Source organism: Pimephales promelas, chromosome 1, assembly GCF_988280905.1.
Source record: "Pimephales promelas chromosome 1, fPimPro1.hap1.1, whole genome shotgun sequence".
Lineage (NCBI taxonomy): Eukaryota > Metazoa > Chordata > Actinopteri > Cypriniformes > Leuciscidae > Pimephales > Pimephales promelas.
Genome location: NC_142769.1, coordinates 4,709,320 through 4,729,319, shown reverse-complemented (window position 1 = coordinate 4,729,319; position 20,000 = coordinate 4,709,320). Strand labels below are relative to the sequence as shown.

At 38.1% G+C, this 20,000-nt stretch overlaps 1 protein-coding gene across 1 annotated transcript in view; it reads left to right on the top strand.

The window, feature by feature from the left end:
• galnt18b (UDP-N-acetyl-alpha-D-galactosamine:polypeptide N-acetylgalactosaminyltransferase 18b) overlaps positions 1-20,000 on the top strand; it is a 132,978-nt gene that overhangs the window by 65,812 nt on the left and 47,166 nt on the right. Inside the window, exons 4-6 of the mRNA XM_089118932.1 lie at positions 11,296-11,479; positions 16,206-16,403; positions 16,598-16,712. Of these exons, the coding sequence (XP_088975058.1) occupies positions 11,296-11,479; positions 16,206-16,403; positions 16,598-16,712 (497 nt within the window). The remainder of the gene's footprint in view (positions 1-11,295; positions 11,480-16,205; positions 16,404-16,597; positions 16,713-20,000) is intronic.

Sequence of the window (20,000 nt, the reverse complement as noted above, 5' to 3'; positions counted from 1 at the left end):
TTGTGAATGCAAATATTAAGTGAAATTAAGACAAAAATGAAAGATAAATTTACTTTAGAAGCAGAACTGCATACGAAAATGAGATTTGTTTTCAGAGAGTATATATGAAGAGTTCAGATGCAAAAGCCTCTAAATGCCATTTGAAATTTTCTTCTAAAATGATCATTTTTATCAAGCTTATATATTCAAGTTCAGTAATTTCACTTAAATAACAATTAATAGGTAATTATCATTGCAATTTAACTGAAATTACTGAACTTAAATATACAAGCTTGATAAAAATGATCATTCTAGAAGAAAATTTCAAATGGCACTTAGAGGCTTTTGCATCTGAACTCTTCATATACTGAATTAAGTTTATTTTTCATTATAGATGTTTTTTTTTTCAGTTAATGTTGCATGCATGAGAGTCACAGATTTCATGACTGCATGTGTCAAAGTGTTATTAGCTGTGTTTCCATTACCCGACAAATTACGCAAATTGAAATTTCGAATTTAAAATGCACCAAATTGAACATGTCAATTTCGCGAAAAATCTTTTTACGCTCGCAAGAAGTATTTTTTCAGGCAATTTGAAAAAGGAATATTTTGCAAAACTGCAATGGTAACAGTTTTTTTTTTTCACATTTACAAGTCACCTGGCTTACGTAAATGTCACATGATCATTCTTTAAAGATGTCTAGATGGAAAACGTTAATTAAACTCATAAAAGACAAAATTGTCACAATTTTTCAAGACCTCGAAACAGATATGAAAGAGAAATTCCCAGAAAGACCTCCCCAGGTTTCTCAAGTTTTATCAAAAGCTTGGAGTGAGATCACATGCGGTTAGGGGAGGAGCCCCTAATTAATTAGGCCCCGCCCCCACCCATTGGTAAATCTCATAAATGACAGAGCAATTCATTACATCAAATATAACCTACTCTTTAATGTTATATTAATACAAAAAACACAAGAAATACAAAAATATAACAAATTGCCCCAAACAGTTTGGAAAAACAAATCTTTTTTGCATTTTGAATGTGTCTAGTTCAAATGGTATAATGATTTATTGTGTGGTGGGACATTTTGAACAAATATTAGAATATTAAGGTGTGTGTGTGTGTGTACATCAATATCTTTTTGCTTTTTCCTTGACATCTTTGAAAAATACAAATGCAATGATTAATGTATATTTTGACAGTATATAAAATATTACTTAGAGCACTGTGCTTTAATACATGTAACCTTAAAGGGTTAGTTAATCCAAAAATGAAAATTCTGTCGGTATTTACTCACCCTCATGTTGTTCCAACCCCGTAAGACCTTCGTTCATCTTCGAACACAAATTAAGATATTTAAGATATTAAGATCGCTCCTGCATACTAGTCCATAGGCTTCTTGAGGGAATGACTTGCTGGCCTCGAAAAGTCATTAAAGAAATCGTTAAAATAGTCCAAGTGACTACAGGGGCTCAATCTTAAGTTTATCAAACGACGAGAACACTTTTTGTGCGCAAAACAACAAAAATAATGACTTTATTTCAACTATTCGTTTATTTCTCCCTCTGCGCGAGTCAGGTTACTAGTTTAATAACGTAAGCTTCTGTTATTGTACGTCACACGCATCACACACATGACCAGTGTCGGCCAATAGTGAGCCTACATGTGACGTAGCTTTACACAATCACACTACGTTAACTGACTACAGGCCCATGGAGAAGGAAGTGAATAGTTGAAATAAAGTCGTTATTTTTGTTTTTGTTTAGTTTTGTTTTTGTGCACAAAAAGTATTCTCGTCATTTGATAAAGTTAAAATTGAGCCACTGTAGTCACTTGGACTATTTTAACGATGTCCTTTAATGACTTTTCGATGCCAGCAAGAGTCATTCCCTCAACAAGCCTATGGACTAGTATGCAGAAGTGATCTTAATATCTTAAATATCTTAATTTGTGTTCCGAAGATGAAAGAAGGTCTTACGGGGTTGGAACAACATGAGGGTGAGTAAATACTGACAGAATTTTCATTTTTGGGTGAACTAACCCTTTAATGTAACTATTAACACAGTATAATATTTAATTTAAAATAAAATGAAGAAATACATCTTCATTCCTTCCCATACCCACTAACATTTCCCTTAGAGTTTCAGGTAATGCAATCAAGCCAAACTGAGCCAAAGCTTCTGGCCTGGTTGCAAAGTAGTTGTAGAGTTTTTGACTGCATCAATAATAATGTATACGATGGGCTATATATTAAATGTTCTAGCCTAAAAATGTTAGACGAGCTTTCTTCCCTTCTCCATCACGACGTGCGTTCGTGCAATGTTGTTGGTTACCTAGTAACAAACATATGGTGGGCGAGAATGTTCCGTCAACTTCCGTGTGTTCGCGCGTCTATGTTGCCTATCGAACGCAATCTGTCCGAGAGATACGTGCTGGCGGCAGGAAACTTCACTTTGTGTGCCTACGCCTCGTATACAACGTTATATATAAAGCTTGCAGGAAAACTTAGTTGACGTTGCCTTTTCAGTGTGAGAAATATACGAATTGGAAATCTATTGAATTGCGTGTCTTACGGCCCATGCGTGAGACTTGAGAACCCTGCTCATAAGTGGCTGCTGCCAAGTATAAGGGGCTTTCCTTGCCATTAATACTTGGATAACACTTGTACGTCTCCTTCGATTAAAAATAATAGCTAGTGTAGTGGCATCAATATACTACCAACATCCGCCGTGATTTTTGGAATGAGTTTTCGCGAGAGGAAAAAATACTTTTTTAGTCGCATAACATTGGTTAATGGAAGCGTGGTCATTTCACAATAGTTTTTTTTATCGGCATTAAAAAATATAGCAAAAGTTTTAAACAAATCTGGAATAATTGGACCATCTGAACATGCTGCCAAAAGAACTGCCTCAGAAGGCTGTCCTGACAGGGAGGGCATTGAGCTGTTAGAAGGAGTGATGGATTGATTTCATGAATGTTGTATTATATTGGTTGAGAGCTTCACATTCAGTTCAATACAGCTTAGCCATCCCAGAGTCTATATTGACATACGCGGAGATTAAATTATTCTCTTTCTTAGTCTAGGGAAAATGAGGACATCTTCCAAGAGGCAAGCCATAAACCAATGGGTCTCTATAAGACTGACAGAGAAGACAGGTTGTCCTTCAAGAGATTTATTAAATGGAGTTGTATATATACACCTCTCACATACAGTACGTCTCGTTTATGGTGAACAATGGATGGATGGATGGATAAATGGATGGATGGATGGATGGATAAATGGATGGATGGATGGATGGATGGATGGATAAATGGATGGATGGATGGATGGATGGATGGATAAATGGATGGATGGATGGATGGATAAATAAATGGATGGATGGATGGATAAATGGATGGATAGATGGATGGATGGATAAATGGATGGATGGATGGATAAATGGATGGATGGATGGATAAATGGATGGATGGATGGATGGATGGATAAATGGATGGATAAATGGATGGATGGATGGATAAATGGATGGATGGATGGATAAATGGATGGATGGGTGGATAAATGGATGGATGGATGGATGGATAAATGGATGGATGGATAAATGGATGGATGGATGGATGGATGGATGGATGCTATACTGCATTGGCCGATACAATTCATATTACTTAAAAATAAAAAGAGAGTCAATTCTTAGGTTTCACCAAACCCTACAAAAACATTTGCTTATCTCAGCAGAGGAAAAGACAGAAGATCGGTTTAAGTCATTTAACACCAATAACTTAATAAAATGTTTCCTCTAAAGTGTTGATACCCAATAAAATTGCTCACAGACTTTTAGCTTGTCAGTCTTCCTTCATATTAAAATGGCGAGCAGTTGTAGATTTAGACAACCTCAGTGTTTTCTATCGACTGAAGCAAGAAATGCACTTGAGATAATGGTAATGAAAGATTGATGCTTTCAGTCATGAATAGTTAATGGATAATGGACAAATAATTGGGCCTCTTATGCTTTTGTTTTATTTTGATAGTATTTTTAGCCTTTCTCCCCAATCAGTTGCTATTTGTTCATTTTTTTCAATCAGGAATTTTTGACAGAGATGAAAGTTCTGTTCTAATAAGCTTTGAAGAAAGTTTTTGGTGCGGTTGAAGATAAAGGGAGAATTTTTTCTGTCAAATAAAATCAGAAGACAGATTTCGTTTAGTCTCTCCCGGTTCAATCATAAAACTCATATTTGCAGGCGGGGGTAAAGCATTAGAGCAATTTGTCGAGCCACAAGCTGTTCATATCCAATGTTCTCTGGCTTTTGAAAAAGACATTCTGTTCACGTTCACTCGTGTAATCACAGTGATCGATGAGGGACAGTGATCGCTCAAGGATAAACTCTGTAGGCATGAGTTTGGCTGAACACAACATCCCACTAAAGGGCAAGGTGAATTGAATTGTGGCAAAAAAAGTGACCTTTAGCTTCTTTCATACCTGTGGCCAGAGCTATGAACATTAGGGCAAGAAAAATTGAGAAAAACCAACTGTCAGATAACAATCACTGCAATTGGTCTTACAGTATTACATGTACGGTCAATCTTCACCTCGTGGAATCATTCTGTGTGAAGAACATACTTAGTTACACCATCATCTCTTCCAGTCAGGGATTTCCGTTCTTCGCATATGTGCCCCTAAACATATCCTGAAATAATCTGGTTGGCATAAATTAAAAAAATGTTGATGTTGTTTCAGGGATTATGGGAAAGCATTCTGATGTCTGTATATTTTACAATTGAAAACTAATATAATGTTAAAGGGTTAGTTCACCCAAAAATGAAAATTAAGTCATTAATTACTCACCCCCATGCTGTTCCAACCCCGTAAGACCTTCGTTCATCTTCGGAACACAAATAAAGATATTTTTGATTGAATCTGAGCGCTGGATCAGTCCTAGATAGACTGCCTAAGGGACTGCCTCTTGACGGCCCATAAAGTCATTAAAGAAAAGGTTTAAATATTCCATTTGCCTACAGCGGCTCAATTATAAGTTTATCAAGCGACGAGACTACTTTTTGTGCGAAAAAAACATAAATAACGACTTTATTCGACTATTCCATTACTTCCCTATGGGCGCATGCGCGAGAACTGAGACGAGGACGTTCTCATTCGTCTACTTTTTGTTACCGGCTATTACAACTATTCACTTCCTTCTCCATGGGCCTGTAGTCAGTTAACGTAGTGTGATTGCGTAGAGCTACGTCACACGTAGGCTCACTATTGGCCGACGCTGGTCATGTGTGTGATGCGTGTGACGTACAATAACAGAAGCTTACGCTATTAAACTAGTAACCTGACTCGAGGCAGAGGGAGAAATAAACGAATAGTTGAAATAAAGTCGTTATTTTTGTTGTTTTTGCGCACAAAAGTGTTCTCGTCGTTTGATAAACTTAAGATTGAGCCCCTGTAGTCACTTGGACTATTTTAACGATGTCCTTTAATGACTTTTCGATGCCAGCAAGAGTCATTCCCTCAAGAAGCCTATGGACTAGTATGCAGGAGCGATCTTAATATCTTAAATATCTTAATTTGTGTTCCGAAGATGAACGAAGGTCTTACGGGGTTGGAACAGCATGGGGGTGAGTAATTAATGACCACCTACAGCGGCTCAATTATAAGTTTATCAAGCGACGAGACTACTTTTTGTGCAAAAAAAACATAAATAACGACTTAATTCGACTAATCCAATACTTCCTTATGGGCGCATGCGCGAGAACTGAGACGAGGATGTTCTCATTCGTCTACTTCTTGTTACCGGCTGCTCACCGCTTAGGAGTTTTACCGCCACCTACCGTATAAGATGATGATCCATATATAAGGCGCTCCGGATTATAAGGAACACTGTCGTTTTTTGAGAAGATTAAAGGCTTTTAAGTGCACAGCGCGCATCTTCCTCTGCTTGTAAACAGAAAGTTTTGCGCTTCCAGCTATATCAGCACATCATCTTATACGGTAGGTGGCGGTAAAACTCCTAAGCGGTGAGCAGCCGGTAACAAGAAGTAGACGAATGAGAACGTCCTCATCTCAGTTCTCGCGCATGCGCCCATAAGGAAGTAATGGAATAGAGGAAAAAAGTCGTTATTTATGTTTTTTTCACACAAAAAGTAGTCTCGTCGCTTGATAAACTTAGAATTGAGCCGCTGTAGGCACATGGAATATTTAAACCTTTTCTTTAATGACTTTATGGGCCGTCAAGAGCCAGTCCCTTAGGCAGATTCAATCAAAAATATCTTTATTTGTGTTCCGAAGATGAACGAAGGTCTAACGGGGTTGGTACAGCATGGGGGTGAGTAATTAATTACTTAATTTTCATTTTTGGGTGAACTAACCCTTTAATATACCAATCTACTTTTTCCCCCCACCGTAAATTGAAAGGTAATCCACAGTTTGACAATAAAATGAAACTACATTTCTACAATACAATTACATATAATGCTTTGTTAAACCATTTGCAGTTCTTCCCTGTGTATGGTATGGTTACATATTAAACCCGGAGAGTTAACAAGACGCAGCATCATAGCGAATGGGAATGCTTACAGTGTGTAAACACGCCAATTCTTGATTAGCTGGCATGTGGTCCCTACGTAGCGAGACAACATGAGTATAAATGATGCCTGAAAAGCATGGCATCAGATTCTGTTGTGTGAAGGACGCAACATCTCGTTCCTTCTTAGGCAACCGGGTTAGAAACGTAACCTGTTCTATTTTGAAAAGAAACGTTGACGCTGCGCCATGGCGTTAAAGCTATGGAAACGACAATACCAACGTCGCCACGCTGAGGAGGGTGCTTACCCAAATTTAGTTGAATAGACTAAAACAAATCAACAACTCTGAAGGACCTGGGATCTGGTTCATATTTCATATCAAGTGCTCACACGGAAACGTTCCAATAGCGTCAACGCCATGATGCAGCGTCGAAGTTCCTATTCGAAAAGGAACTTACAGTTAACCAATGACAGGTTTTATTGTTGAATTAGGAGTTTTTGTCTGTAAAAAATACAATTTGTTTAAAAAAGGGCTTTAGGACAGATTTGAAAGTGGAAAAGTTTGTTATAGTTCCTGATTTGAAACTTCGATAGCAGAATTGATGTCACAACTCATAATTTTATGAACTTGTTAATTAAGGGACTGTGCCGAGGGAAAAATAACCTAAATCCTGCCATGTGCAGAAACTAATTTTCTATTCAACGAGTTGATGAGCCATTTCCCTATATTACGCCGTTAAAAGGTTTTTTAAAAACTTTGTGTACCGCTGGGCCTTGTCTGGGTGAGTTTTTGTTTTTGAAGTCTTTGTGATCATTCATTTGTTTTAACAGCAACAGATAATTGAGTTGGTGATATTAATTTTCTCCCTGTCCTGTGGCTATACCATCTGCAAAATTATCAAACATGTTTATCATGCAAACTTAATAGAAAGTCAATTTAGCCTCAGCAAACAGGGAATAAGAAGATTAGGCCGTCGACTGAATAAACTTCACAAATCCTTACCAAAAAGTAACATGAGACCAGAGATGCTTTGAGGTGTATCACCATGATTTTATCTAAATGATTAAGATTACCTTAGTTTGATACTTGATTTTTCCAAGAAATATATTCAAACATGAAAACAAAACAAAACATGGCAGTACCATAGCAGTTCTTAAAAAATTAAAAGGTAACAAAGAAATGTCATTGGATGTTCCTCACATAGATTGAGATTTCATGATGTTCTCGAGCAGCGGTATTTAAAAGGTCCACTCCAATGGGAAATATTTTATTTAACAGAATCCACTTTCCAAAAACTATATCTCCGCCCACTGAATATGCAAATGAGCTGCTGCTATGTCAAAGAGACGCTGTTTTGTCCTTCTGTTTGACCTTCCTTAGGCTGACAAACTTAGAGTGTTTGAAATATGTTTTAAACAATGTTCCTGAACATTATATGCCACATGTTTATCTGTGTTTTATAGTTGCTATGATGTAAACAAAGGGCAAAGCTGTTTGCCTCCGCTCGCCTACTAGCCAACATTAGTGTTGATATAGTGTTTACTGTAGCATTTGCAAGCTCTCGCTTTTGTAACAGTTCACCGCCTCTTAGGAATAACCATGGATTTGTTACTTTTTGTATCACACCACTATGAGGCCTTTTTACCATTACAGTGTCCATGATTCCATGGTATATTTGGTTTACTGTTTGAGTATGGGGCCGATTTTATTGTTACCACCAAATATTTTACATATTCTTTAAGATATTTTTAAGTCTGGTTTGAGACCCAACCTTAGGTTATCCAACCTCTCTGGTCTCGAATCGGACTCGACTCACTTTGGCCTCTGTCTCGACTCTGACTCGACCCTCTTTGGTCTCGGTCTCGACTTTGACTCGACCCTCTTTGGTCTCGGCCTTGACTCGACTCTCTTTGGTCTCGGTCTCGACTCGGACTCGACCCTCTTTGGTCTTGGTTTCGACTCGGACTCGACTCTCTTTGGTCTCGGTCTCGACTCGGACTCGACTCTCTTTGGTCTCGGTTTCGACTCGGACTCGACCCTCTTTGGTCTCGGTCTCGACTCAGACTCGACTTTCTTTGGTCTCGGTCTCGGACTCGACTCTCTTTGGTCTCGGTTTCGACTCGGACTCGACCCTCTTTGGTCTTGGTTTCGACTCGGACTCGACTCTCTTTGGTCTCGGTCTCGACTCGGACTCGACTCTCTTTGGTCTCGGTCTCGACTCGGACTCGACTCTCTTTGGTCTCGGTTTCGACTCGGACTCGACTCTCTTTGGTCTCGGTCTCGACTCAGACTCGACCCTCTTTGGTCTTGGTTTCGACTCGGACTCGACTCTCTTTGGTCTCGGTCTCGACTCGGACTCGACTCTCTTTGGTCTCGGTTTCGACTCGGACTCGACCCTCTTTGGTCTCGGTCTCGACTCAGACTCGACTTTCTTTGGTCTCGGTCTCGGACTCGACTCTCTTTGGTCTCGGTCTCAACTCGGACTCAACCCTCTTTGTTCTCGGTCTCGACTCGGACTCAACCCTCTTTGTTCTCGGTCTCGACTCGGACTCGACTCTCTTTGGTCTCGGTCTCGACTGGGACTCGACTCTCTTTGGTCTCGGCCTCGACTCTGACTCGACTCTCTCTGGTCTCGACTGGGACTCGACTCTCTTTGGTCTTGGTCTCGACTCAGACTCGACTCTCTTTGGTCTCAGCCACGACTCGGACCCGACTCTCTTTGGTCTCGTTCTCGACTGGGACTCGACTCTCTTTGGTCTCGTTTTCGACTCAGACTCGACTCTCTTTGGTCTCGGTCTTGACTCGGACTCGACTCTCTTTGGTCTCGTTTTCGACTCGGACTCGACTCTCTTTGGTCTCGGTCTTGACTTGGAGTCAAATGAGCTGGTCTCGACTACAACACTGCCCTTTAAAAAAACTTTTTTACTCCAGTGTCATGCATAATTTTTTTATCAATACTTGAATGTGGGCAAGTTTCATAAAAAAAAGTAACATTTTGAGTATAAAGTTGAGAAAACATCCAGAACATAATCACAAGAACCAAAACAAAGGAGTAACACCAACAAAAACAAAGACAAGAATTCAGAAAATACAATTATTAAACTAAACCAGGTTTCTTACAAGTTGTGACGTATGGCGCATTTAGACGTTTCTTTTTCCACATATTTAGCATTATTAATAAACATGTTTAGAGCATTTCATGATAAAAAAATTGGACAATTATTTAGAGAAGGACAGAGAACTTTGAAATAACTAACTTGTTTTGTTCATGATGATTATATATGTTTGTTTTTAGTATTTTATTACTTTAAGCAAAATATAAAAATCCATACTTACTTTCCTTAAGAGGTAAACCTGCATCCACTGTATGTTTTCTCAGTCCCAATGCACTCTCTATGCCATTCACATTAGTGTCTTAATGTAATAAAAATATGTATTATTGTATAATATTAATAAAAATAAAAGCCTAATTAAACATCTGATCTTACCTTTTTATATTCATATCCATTTGGGAGAAATATTTCCTTTTTTTGGTAAAGAAATCTTAGCCAAGACTGTCTTGGTTCTCGGAGGCCATGATTCTCATCCTTGGAAATGTATAACTGTTCCAAACAAGTATTGCCCGGACATCCCCTGGGAAGGGAATATAGAGACGGGATATCTTGGAAATTTAATTGAATACCCCTGTTCTGGAGGAATACATTTGAAAAAAGATTCATTGCAGTCTGTACACCAGAAATGTATGACTTACAGTAATGAATACATTGTATGGAATGTGAAATAGTCTGTCTTTATCCTTTTCACATCAACATCCCGTCTCCTCAAGATCTCATCTTCTCTTCCACCAGTTTCTTCTCTGAGAGGGAGAAAAAGGTGAAATTAAAAATAAATCATAGGAATTCAATTTAACAGTGAAGCGTAAGACATGAGAGGACCCAAATGAAAACTTAATGACACCGCGTCTTGGTTTGCATTATATATTCATGTGAGGCACCTTAATTTTGACTTTTTGCCAGATTGTTAAAGTTTTATCAGTATTTTAGATGTTAGTGTCATTGACATTGTGGTTACAATTTCTTAATGGTGATATACAATCAAGACTACAAGTAAAAATGCTTCTCATTTGCACTTCTTCTTACATATTACTTGTCAAAAGTGCGGAATAATTATTTTTTTTTTCCTTTCAAATCAATGTTGCAAACAGTTTTGCAGCTTAATATTAATTAAGTAATGTTAATTAATATTAATATATTAATAATATTAAAAATAAAATTAAAAGTTATAAGCTTTTATTCAGCAATAATGCATTAAATTGATCAGAAACGACAGTAAAGTAATTTATGTTACAAAAGATTTAATTGAACTTTCTATTCCTCAAAGGATCCTGAAAAAAATGATTTGCACAAAAATATTAAGCAGTAAAAACTGATAAGAACCATAATTAATGATTGAGCACCAGTTATGTAATAATAATATTAATTTGTCACCAGATCAGCTATCTTTGTCCATATAGTACATTGTTTAGGTGCTGAATGAAGCAAAATCAGGTGATGAACTCTATATGTTGTACTGTTTGGTGTGAGAGCACAGTGTTTTACTCAAGTTGAACAAAATTGGCAGACACAAGAGTCCATATTGACACACACACACACACACATGCACGCACAGAAACAACATCCTCTTTGCTGCGACCAGGGATAATGAGGACAGTCCTTTAGGAGTCATTGTAATGTTAAAGCTCTTCCCCTCTCTCTCTCTCTCTCTCTCTCTCTCTCTCTCTCTTCCTCTCAGATGAGTTAAAGGAGAAATTACAGGACTTTGTGAAGGAGACCAACGCCAAGCAGCCGGATTTTATTAAAATGGTGCGGCACAGTAAGCAGGAGGGCCTGATCCGCTCGCGTGTGAGTGGCTGGAGAGCTGCCTCTGCCCCTGTGGTGGCCCTGTTTGACGCCCACGTAGAGTTCAACACTGGCTGGTGGGTGATATGAGAACACTGGCTATTCCTAGTGCTTCATGGACAGACTGTATTTCATGCTTCCTTTAATCGAAATGTATAAAGCATCTGCGTTTTTGTCCAAGCACAGGCATTTTTCCTAAAAAAGGTTTGAAAATAATTTCAATAATCTAATTCTTATTTTCATGCTGCTTCAAACCCGATTTTCTTTCCTCCGTGGAGCAAAAAAGTAATTTTGAATGTTCACTTTAATCTTCTCCATAGAGCAAAGGCAGACTGCCCATTTAGACATTATATACATAATGAAGACTTAAAGGAGTAGTTCACTTTTAATATTTTGCTGATAATTTATTATTAATTTTACAACTTTCTTAATAAAAAAATACACAATATCTGTAATTATCAACTTCATTTTTTTCAATGAAAATTACAAGACCCGTGATTCATTTTTTTACAGTGGATCAGATGTGACGGATTACGTTGATATACAGTAAAGTATACCTCGCTGTGTACTTGTTTATATGCTTGATGAAGACCTTCAAGTCGAAACATTGCATAGTTCAATAAATTGATTCTTTGGAAGCAGCAGTGGCAGTGTGCCGACTTTTGTTTACTCTCTAGAGAAATGTCACGGGCACATTTTTCTAATGACTTTGGGTTGTAAATGAGTTGAACTTAAGTCCTCTCTAGCTGTAACGTGATGAGGATGCAGAAATCACAGGGAGAGTAGGATCCAAATGCAGTAAAGAATATTTATTAAATGAAATAAACAAAACACAATAAACAGGGAACCGAACTGAAACAGACACCATGAGAAATACAAGCTGTATGCTGCGTTCACGCCATGCCGTAATTACTGTAATTTCGAGATGACTTCATGTGACATTCTACTCATGTAATTCTATACCGCAACCATCAACGCCTAAATTAATCTGCAGCAGTCAGGTGGTACAAGTAGGATTTCCCAGGAAATTCCAAGCTTACAAGCTCTACCAGAAAGACTCGGGAGAATAAATACTGTAACAGTAAATACATTTATTGATAGCCCAGCAAGCAATACAGTTCTTTGGTGTAGGCCCCGTCCATAGCTCGCAATCTGAGGGTCCGGACCCCCTGTGAGGTATAGGAAGGGACCATCCTGGTGGTGGTGGGGAGGATGGGGGGGAAGGAAAGCATCAGCATCTGCGAATTCAAACATGTGTAAGTACTGGTCTTTTGCTGCGTTCAAGACCTCTTGGGGAGGACAATGATATCATATTTTGTGCAGAGAGCTTGCTTTATAAATGAAAAAGCCTTACAATGTCAATGAGTAAACATTGAAATTCAATTAAAATTTACCGTCAACAGACGTTGAATGAACGTTTCTCACTGACACGCCCCCAACTCGTACAGATCGGGGCTTAAAGAAAATCCCGAGCTCCCCACTGGTATTTACGACATTGTGGTGGCGTTCAAGTGCGTTCAACTCGTAATTACGATCTATACGAGATGACTTGAGCGCAGCATTTTACACCGCAAGTATTAGACACAATTGGATAGATGAGAAGGTAATAAGTAACGTACACTCTAAAAAATGCTGGGTTGTTTTAACCCAACTTTGGGTCAAATATGGACTAACCCAGCCGTTGGGTTAAATTTTTACATTACATTTTTAACCCAACATTTCGGGTTTGTCCATATTTGACCCAAAATTGGGTTAAAACAACCCAGCATTTTTTAGAGTGTAGCAATTGAGTCTTCCTGGTTTCCATTTACATACTCTACGAGGACGTGAGAGCTTTTTACAGGTTGAAATCTCGTAATTAGGGCACTTGACCTATGGCTAAGCCACGCCCTAAAAAAGGCGATGAGCCAATCACGGTGTACATTCTCTGCTTCCACGTCCATTGAAATGCTTACCAGTTAGTCAGTTTTCATTCGTTTTTCTTGTCATTTTAATTTTTTTAAATGGTCAAACGGTGTGCATGGGGTACATGCAACTCCGACACTAGGTTCCCGAGAGGCTGGGCAGCGGTGTGTATTTTCAGCCCGTTCTCATTCTTTAGCGTCATATATAGGTGACGCTATATGACAAAACGGCGAAATACTATGCACATGGCACCCTTTATCGTTAATATATCACGCGAACCCAAGCCGTTATAAATCCTTTAGCGTTAATATGAGACTACCCTACCCTACCCCACACCTAAACCTACCCATCACAGAGTTTGTTATATTAACGACAACGGGTGCCATGTGCATAGTATTTCGCCGTTTTGTCATATAGCATCACATATGACGCTAAAGGATGAGAATGCGTTGGTATTTCTTTTACCCTTTCCCAAGCCACATCTCTACCGAGAAAAGTGTCTGCTCTGGATTAAAGGTTCTCAAAGCGATCCTGGGTATTTTCAAACAAATCGGAGCTAGACCCTCCCTCCTCCGCATCTCATCTCCTCCCCCTCCCTTCCGTGCTTCCTGAAATAATTGTGAACGTGCATAGTTCTAGCTAATTATATCCTTGTGTGGGTTTGGCGAACATAAGCGTCAATTTAGAAGAAAAAAAACAATTTAACGTTACCCACCTGTCCAGCAAAAACAGAGCAACCTGAATGTCGGACTGGAAGCCCTTCTGCCGCCGGAGTTCTCGCCATCGTTCAAAAGCTTTGCTGCCGATGTAAATTCGGAACTTCGCACGTTCTTTATCCGACTCCTTCTTCTTTTTAATTTGTTCCTCAGAACGACGTCTCTTTGGTCGTGTGTCGGTAATTTTTCAAACTTCCCTCTGATGCTTCGCTGCTCTCCTACCCCCCAGACCCACCCTCAAGTACTTCTTGCCAGTGATTGGCTGGAACACTGTTTGTTAGGTTTCGTGGTCCGGGTGAGACATGATTGTTTTTGTTGCCGTTTGTGGAGCCTGTGGTGTCTACAGAGACCGCGTTTTTTTACAGTGTGTTTAGGGGACAGGCAGCTAGCCGATAGTGAGGAGACGTTTGATGTATGTGACAAAAAATGTTTTGGCCCAGCATCACTTATAGAACCTTTAAGTTATGCAGTAGACCTCAACACCAACTAAACATGGATAAATTAAACAAAGATGTCTACATCTGTTCTAAGTTAAGTCATCAACGTATTAAAATCTCCAACGTAATGTTAGACTAACGTTAGCCTAACATTAGAAAATGTTCACGTTAGCTTATAGCTGCATTGTACATCATGTCACTTAGCTTTATTGAACCTATCTGTAAAGAACCGAGATAACTAACCAACCCCGTAAGACCTTCGTTCATCTTCGAACACAAATTAAGATATTTAAGATATTAAGATCACTCCTGCATACAGTCCGTAGACTTCTTGAGGGAATGACTTGCTGTCCTCAAAGTCATTAAAGACATCGGTAAAATAGTCCAAGTGACTACAGGGGCTCAATCTTAAGTTTATCAAACGTCGAGAACACTTTTGTGCGCAAAAAAACACAACAAAAATAACGACTTTATTTCAACTATTCGTTTATTTCTCCATCTGCACGAGTCAGGTTACTAGTTTAATAGCGTAAGCTTCTGTTATTGTACGTCACACGCATCACACACATGACCAGTGTCGGTTAATAGTGAGCCTACATGTGACGTAGCTTTACGCAATCACACTACGTTAACTGACTACAGGCCCATAGAGAAGGAAGTGAATAGTTGAAATAAAGTTGTTATTTTAGTTTGTTTTTGCGCACAAAAACTATTCTCGTTGTTTGATCAAGTTAAAATTGAGCCCCTGTAGTCACTGGGACTATTTTAACGATGTCTTTAATGACTTTTCGATGCCAGCAAGAGTCATTCCCTCAAGAAGCCTATGGACTAGTGTGCAGGAGCGATCTTAATATCTTAAATATCTTAATTTGTGTTCCGAAGATGAACGGGGTTCTTACGGGGTTGGAACAACATGAGCGTGAGTAAATACTGACAGAATTTTTGGGTGAACTAACCCTTTAATATAACCCCCAATGCATAGTTAAGGCCCTTTAGGTGACTTTGAGATGTCATCCAAAAATCACCAATTGCCTCCTGTGAAATGTCTCCTACTGTGACGGCTGCCATGTTGACTGTTTGTCCGAGTGAGTGGAGGGGGCGTGGCTTAGCCACAGGTCAATTGCAATATGGCGTGAACGCACCTATACAAAAGGAAGTTACAAGCTAGCAAGACACACCTGGGAAAACTGCAACGAACAACAAACATGGCATTCGGGCCAGGAAGTAACCAAAAAGTTCTAAACAAGATATCGGGAACAAATTTCAAATTGCATTCATGCTTCATTTTCAAACTTAGCGGCACATCAAGTTCGTTTTTGGATGAGCGATTCTATCAACGATCCTGGTTCTTATGGACCATAGATCATATAGATGCCCTTCATCATCAAAAGAACTTCTGGATCTTACAGTTGGCACACCATGGTTTGGCTCATAACAATCTGACCCAAATATGTCAGTGCAATTTGAATAATGCCGAGAATTCGTCTGCCTTTAATCACCGTTGATGTGATTTTGAAAGCTGTACTGCTCAATTTCAATCTCTCTAGAAGAGTCTAAAATAGTCCTAAAATAGTAGAGAGGATGAACTGACTGAATAGGCTCTGTCTGTTTAATCATGTTGAGAACACACTGCCTGTTCAGGCTCACATGTCATACTCAGAAATCTCTCTCTTTTTCTTTTTTTTTTTTTTTTGGAACAAATCATGTTCACTGCGTGGTAAATGTTTTTATTGTTATGTCTACAGGGCAGAGCCTATTCTACAAAGGATCAAAGAAGACAGAACCAGAATTATATCCCCGTCTTTTGACAATATCAAATATGACACATTTGAGATTGAAGAGTACCCACTCTCAGCTCAGGGCTATGACTGGGAACTGTGGTGCCGATATCTGAACCCACCAAAATCCTGGTGGAACTTGAACAACAGCACAGCTCCAATCAGGTATTTTGGTCAATATATTTTGGAATGCACATCCATCCATCCATTTATGTATGTATGTATGTATGCATATGGATGTATGTGTGTATTTATTTATTTGGCAATGCACATGCATTTATTTATTTAATTAATTTTCTGATTTGGCTGATATAGATATATATGTTCAATGAATGTAATCATGTAATATAAATCTTTAGGAGTCCTGCCCTGATTGGCTGCTTTGTGGTGGACAGGCAGTACTTCGCAGAGATCGGTCTGCTGGATGAAGGCATGGAGATTTACGGAGGAGAGAATGTGGAGCTGGGCGTGAGGGTGAGAAACTATATCAATCTGTACAGGCTATGGGGTAATGAAGATAATGGATGCACTCTTGAAGGATTAATGACTCTAATGGCCCTCCTTTCTTGGCAGGAAAGTTCAAGTTGGCACCATTTACGGCATCCCTTGTGAAAACGCATTTTTTGATCGGGTTGTAATTGTTATGCATAAAATGCTTAAAACAGTTTTTGATGAAGAGTAGCAAGGCAAGACACTCTGTGAATTTAGGGCTGCTGCTAACAATTTTTTTCTGTTGATTAATCTATTATTATTTTTTTTTTAATGATTTTTTTATTAGTCTATTAATATAATTATTACATTCCCCTTATTTCCCTCTAACTTTGGAGCCTGCCAAAAGAGCATTGTCTGGATAGAACAAGCCATAATGTAGCGGGTGCACACACTTTGATTCTCTCATCAACACAGATTTTCATAAATTATAACAAAGAAAAATATGAACACATGAGGGAAATCATTGTGGTTTCCACGAAGATGAAAAAACCCAATTACCCAATTTTTTTTCGTCACTTCTCTGTCTTTCACTGCCCCGACAAGAACGTCGGTCTCCTCGGCTGTGAACGCTCCTGGTAAATCCGCCATTATAATAACAATCCGCCATGCAACATGCGCACCTGCTCTAAAGGGTATGTTGGATGACGCTCTGATTGGTTTATTTCACGTTACGCCCAAACCACACCTATGAATAATGAAGCTATTTCAGACCAACCCCTTTTAAACTTGTGTTGGGCACAAAAGTCATTTATCCCGCCGTCAAAATAGCAACAGCACCCCTACTGTACATGTTTATTAATATATTTTTTTTTTCTATAGATTTACCTTTGTAAAGATGTTCAGACCTTTTTTCAGTTTTTTTATTATTTTTTTTTACTTAACAAATTCAATTTTGAAAAATCACAAAACAGTGTCTCAGAAAATCACAAAAGCAGACTACCACTTTCACTGAAGTTATGGTGTTTTTTGAGGTGCTAGATTTGAGCAGTGTTAGATTTGCACTGCACATTTGCTTCACATATTTCTTTTTTTGTGCCACAATCCCATAGAGGCCAGTGTTATACAGATTTCCTGGTATGGTCCACTGCTACACCTTTACTCTGTTTTCAGATACTGAACTCTCAAAGCGAACATTGTCCTTTATGTGGTCTCCTGCTGTTCATGCAAGGAGTTTCGTAGGGCAACCTTTTCTAGGCAATGTCTGGGTGGTTTGATTCAGCCTTCATTTCTTTATAATTGAACTAGCATTGCCTGCTGGGACATTACAAACACTTCGCTAGTGTTTTCATTACTTATGTATTTGTTTTACTTAATGTCTAACTTCACAGAATAACTCTTTAGTATTCATTTCAGAGATGCCCTTCAAACTTACAACCTGAATAATGACTCATTATAAACTGTAAGCCCCAATGTCCTTTGGGATTTCGGTTAGAAAATGTGCGGTTTTTAATTGATTCACTAGAGAGTGTTTGAGAATTTAGTTTTAATCTGCAGGACATGTGGGGCTGAATACATATTTCAGTTCATTTTCATAAAGATATTGTGTGGCATAAAAAAAGTATCTCCCCAAATTTAAGCTGCTGTGCTAGGAATGAAAATACCAATGTTGGATTTGTAATTTAGTGCAATTGATTAAGAGTCTGTAAATCTCTCAAGGTTCTATTTATTTGATCAAATATACACACTGTAAAAAATATTTTTCAAGATTTGTTATCACAACATATTTTCTTTTGTCAAATCAACTTTATAATAATTTATTTAGTTGAGATAACTTATTATTTTGAGTTTCTGATGGTTAAATTAATCTACTTCATTGTATTAACTCACTTTTTCCAGTTCAATCAACTTAAAAGTTTAAGGCAACCCGGGTTACTTACTTTTTTAAGTTAAACCAACAACATTTTTTTACAGTGTAGTAATCACAACATTTTTTTCTTTTGTCAAATCAACTTAAATAATTTATTTAGTTGAGATAACTTATTATTTTGAGTTTCTGATGGTAAATTAATCTACTTCATTGTATTAACTCACTTTTTCCAGTTCAATCAACTTAAAATTTTAAGGCAACCAGGTTACTTACTTTTTTTAAGTTAAACCATCAATATTTTTTTACAGTGCAGTAAAAACTGTAATATTGTAAAATATACTTACAATTTAAAATCATCATTACTCCAGTCTTCATCCTCTGGAAATCATTCTAAAACGTTGATTTGGTGCTCTATTATTATCAATTATTATTAGTGCTCAATTTAATAAACAACATTTATTAAAAATAAAAAATCTTTTTGTAACATTGTAAATGTTTTTACTGTCATGCACCTTTGATCAATTTAGTTGCTGAATTAAAAATAAATTAATGAAACTTACCGCAAACTTCTAAATGGTACCGTATTGCAATTTTCTACAAAAAAATATGAAGCAGCACAACTGTTTTCAACATTGATAAAAATAAGAAATGTTTCTTGAGCAGAAAATCTGCATGAAGGATCATTATGTAATGATGCTGAAAATTCAGCTTTGAAGCACTTGAATAAATGACATTTCAATACATGTTCAAACAGGTAACAGCTCTAATAAAATGTAAAAATATTTCACAATTTTGCTTTATTTAACTGTATTTCATTTTCGCTTTGGTAAACATATAAGACTTCTTTCAAAAGCATTAAAGATTGACCAGTAGTACTGCAGTTATTTGCCTGTTTATTCGCATCCATCCCAGCACAGGCTTAATAAATGTGCCATACCTGAGAAGAGAGCCATTATAATCCCTGAAGGAAGACAATAATAACCTACAAGCATACTGTGTCCCCAAAAAGTATTTGGACACTTATGCCACACTTAAAAATGTATTACTGACATTGGGTATTGCTGACGACAGAATAAAAATACATACGTCCCGTGTATAATATATCAAATTCAGAGACTTGAGGGCAAACTTGCTGTCCCCACCTGTCCTCTATCTGTTAGTCAGCACAGCCTTAAAATGGTTTGACTTTCGAAGCTATGACCACTCTCTCCAAGCACAGTGAAATATAATCATCAATCACGCTGAAGGAGAGAGGAGAATAGGGTGGCATTTCCCTCCCTGGTAATTTTCCCTCAGTGAATGGCATGCTTTTAAGATTTTTATGCTTGATAATGGGCTACTGATTGCTCTTCTCTGAAAGCATGCACAATTTTCTCAGAGACGTACTTTTTCACTGTCCCTCGCTGGTTTGTGGATAAATGGAAAGTGAATCATCTGATTGCACCAGAAGGCACGCAGAGACA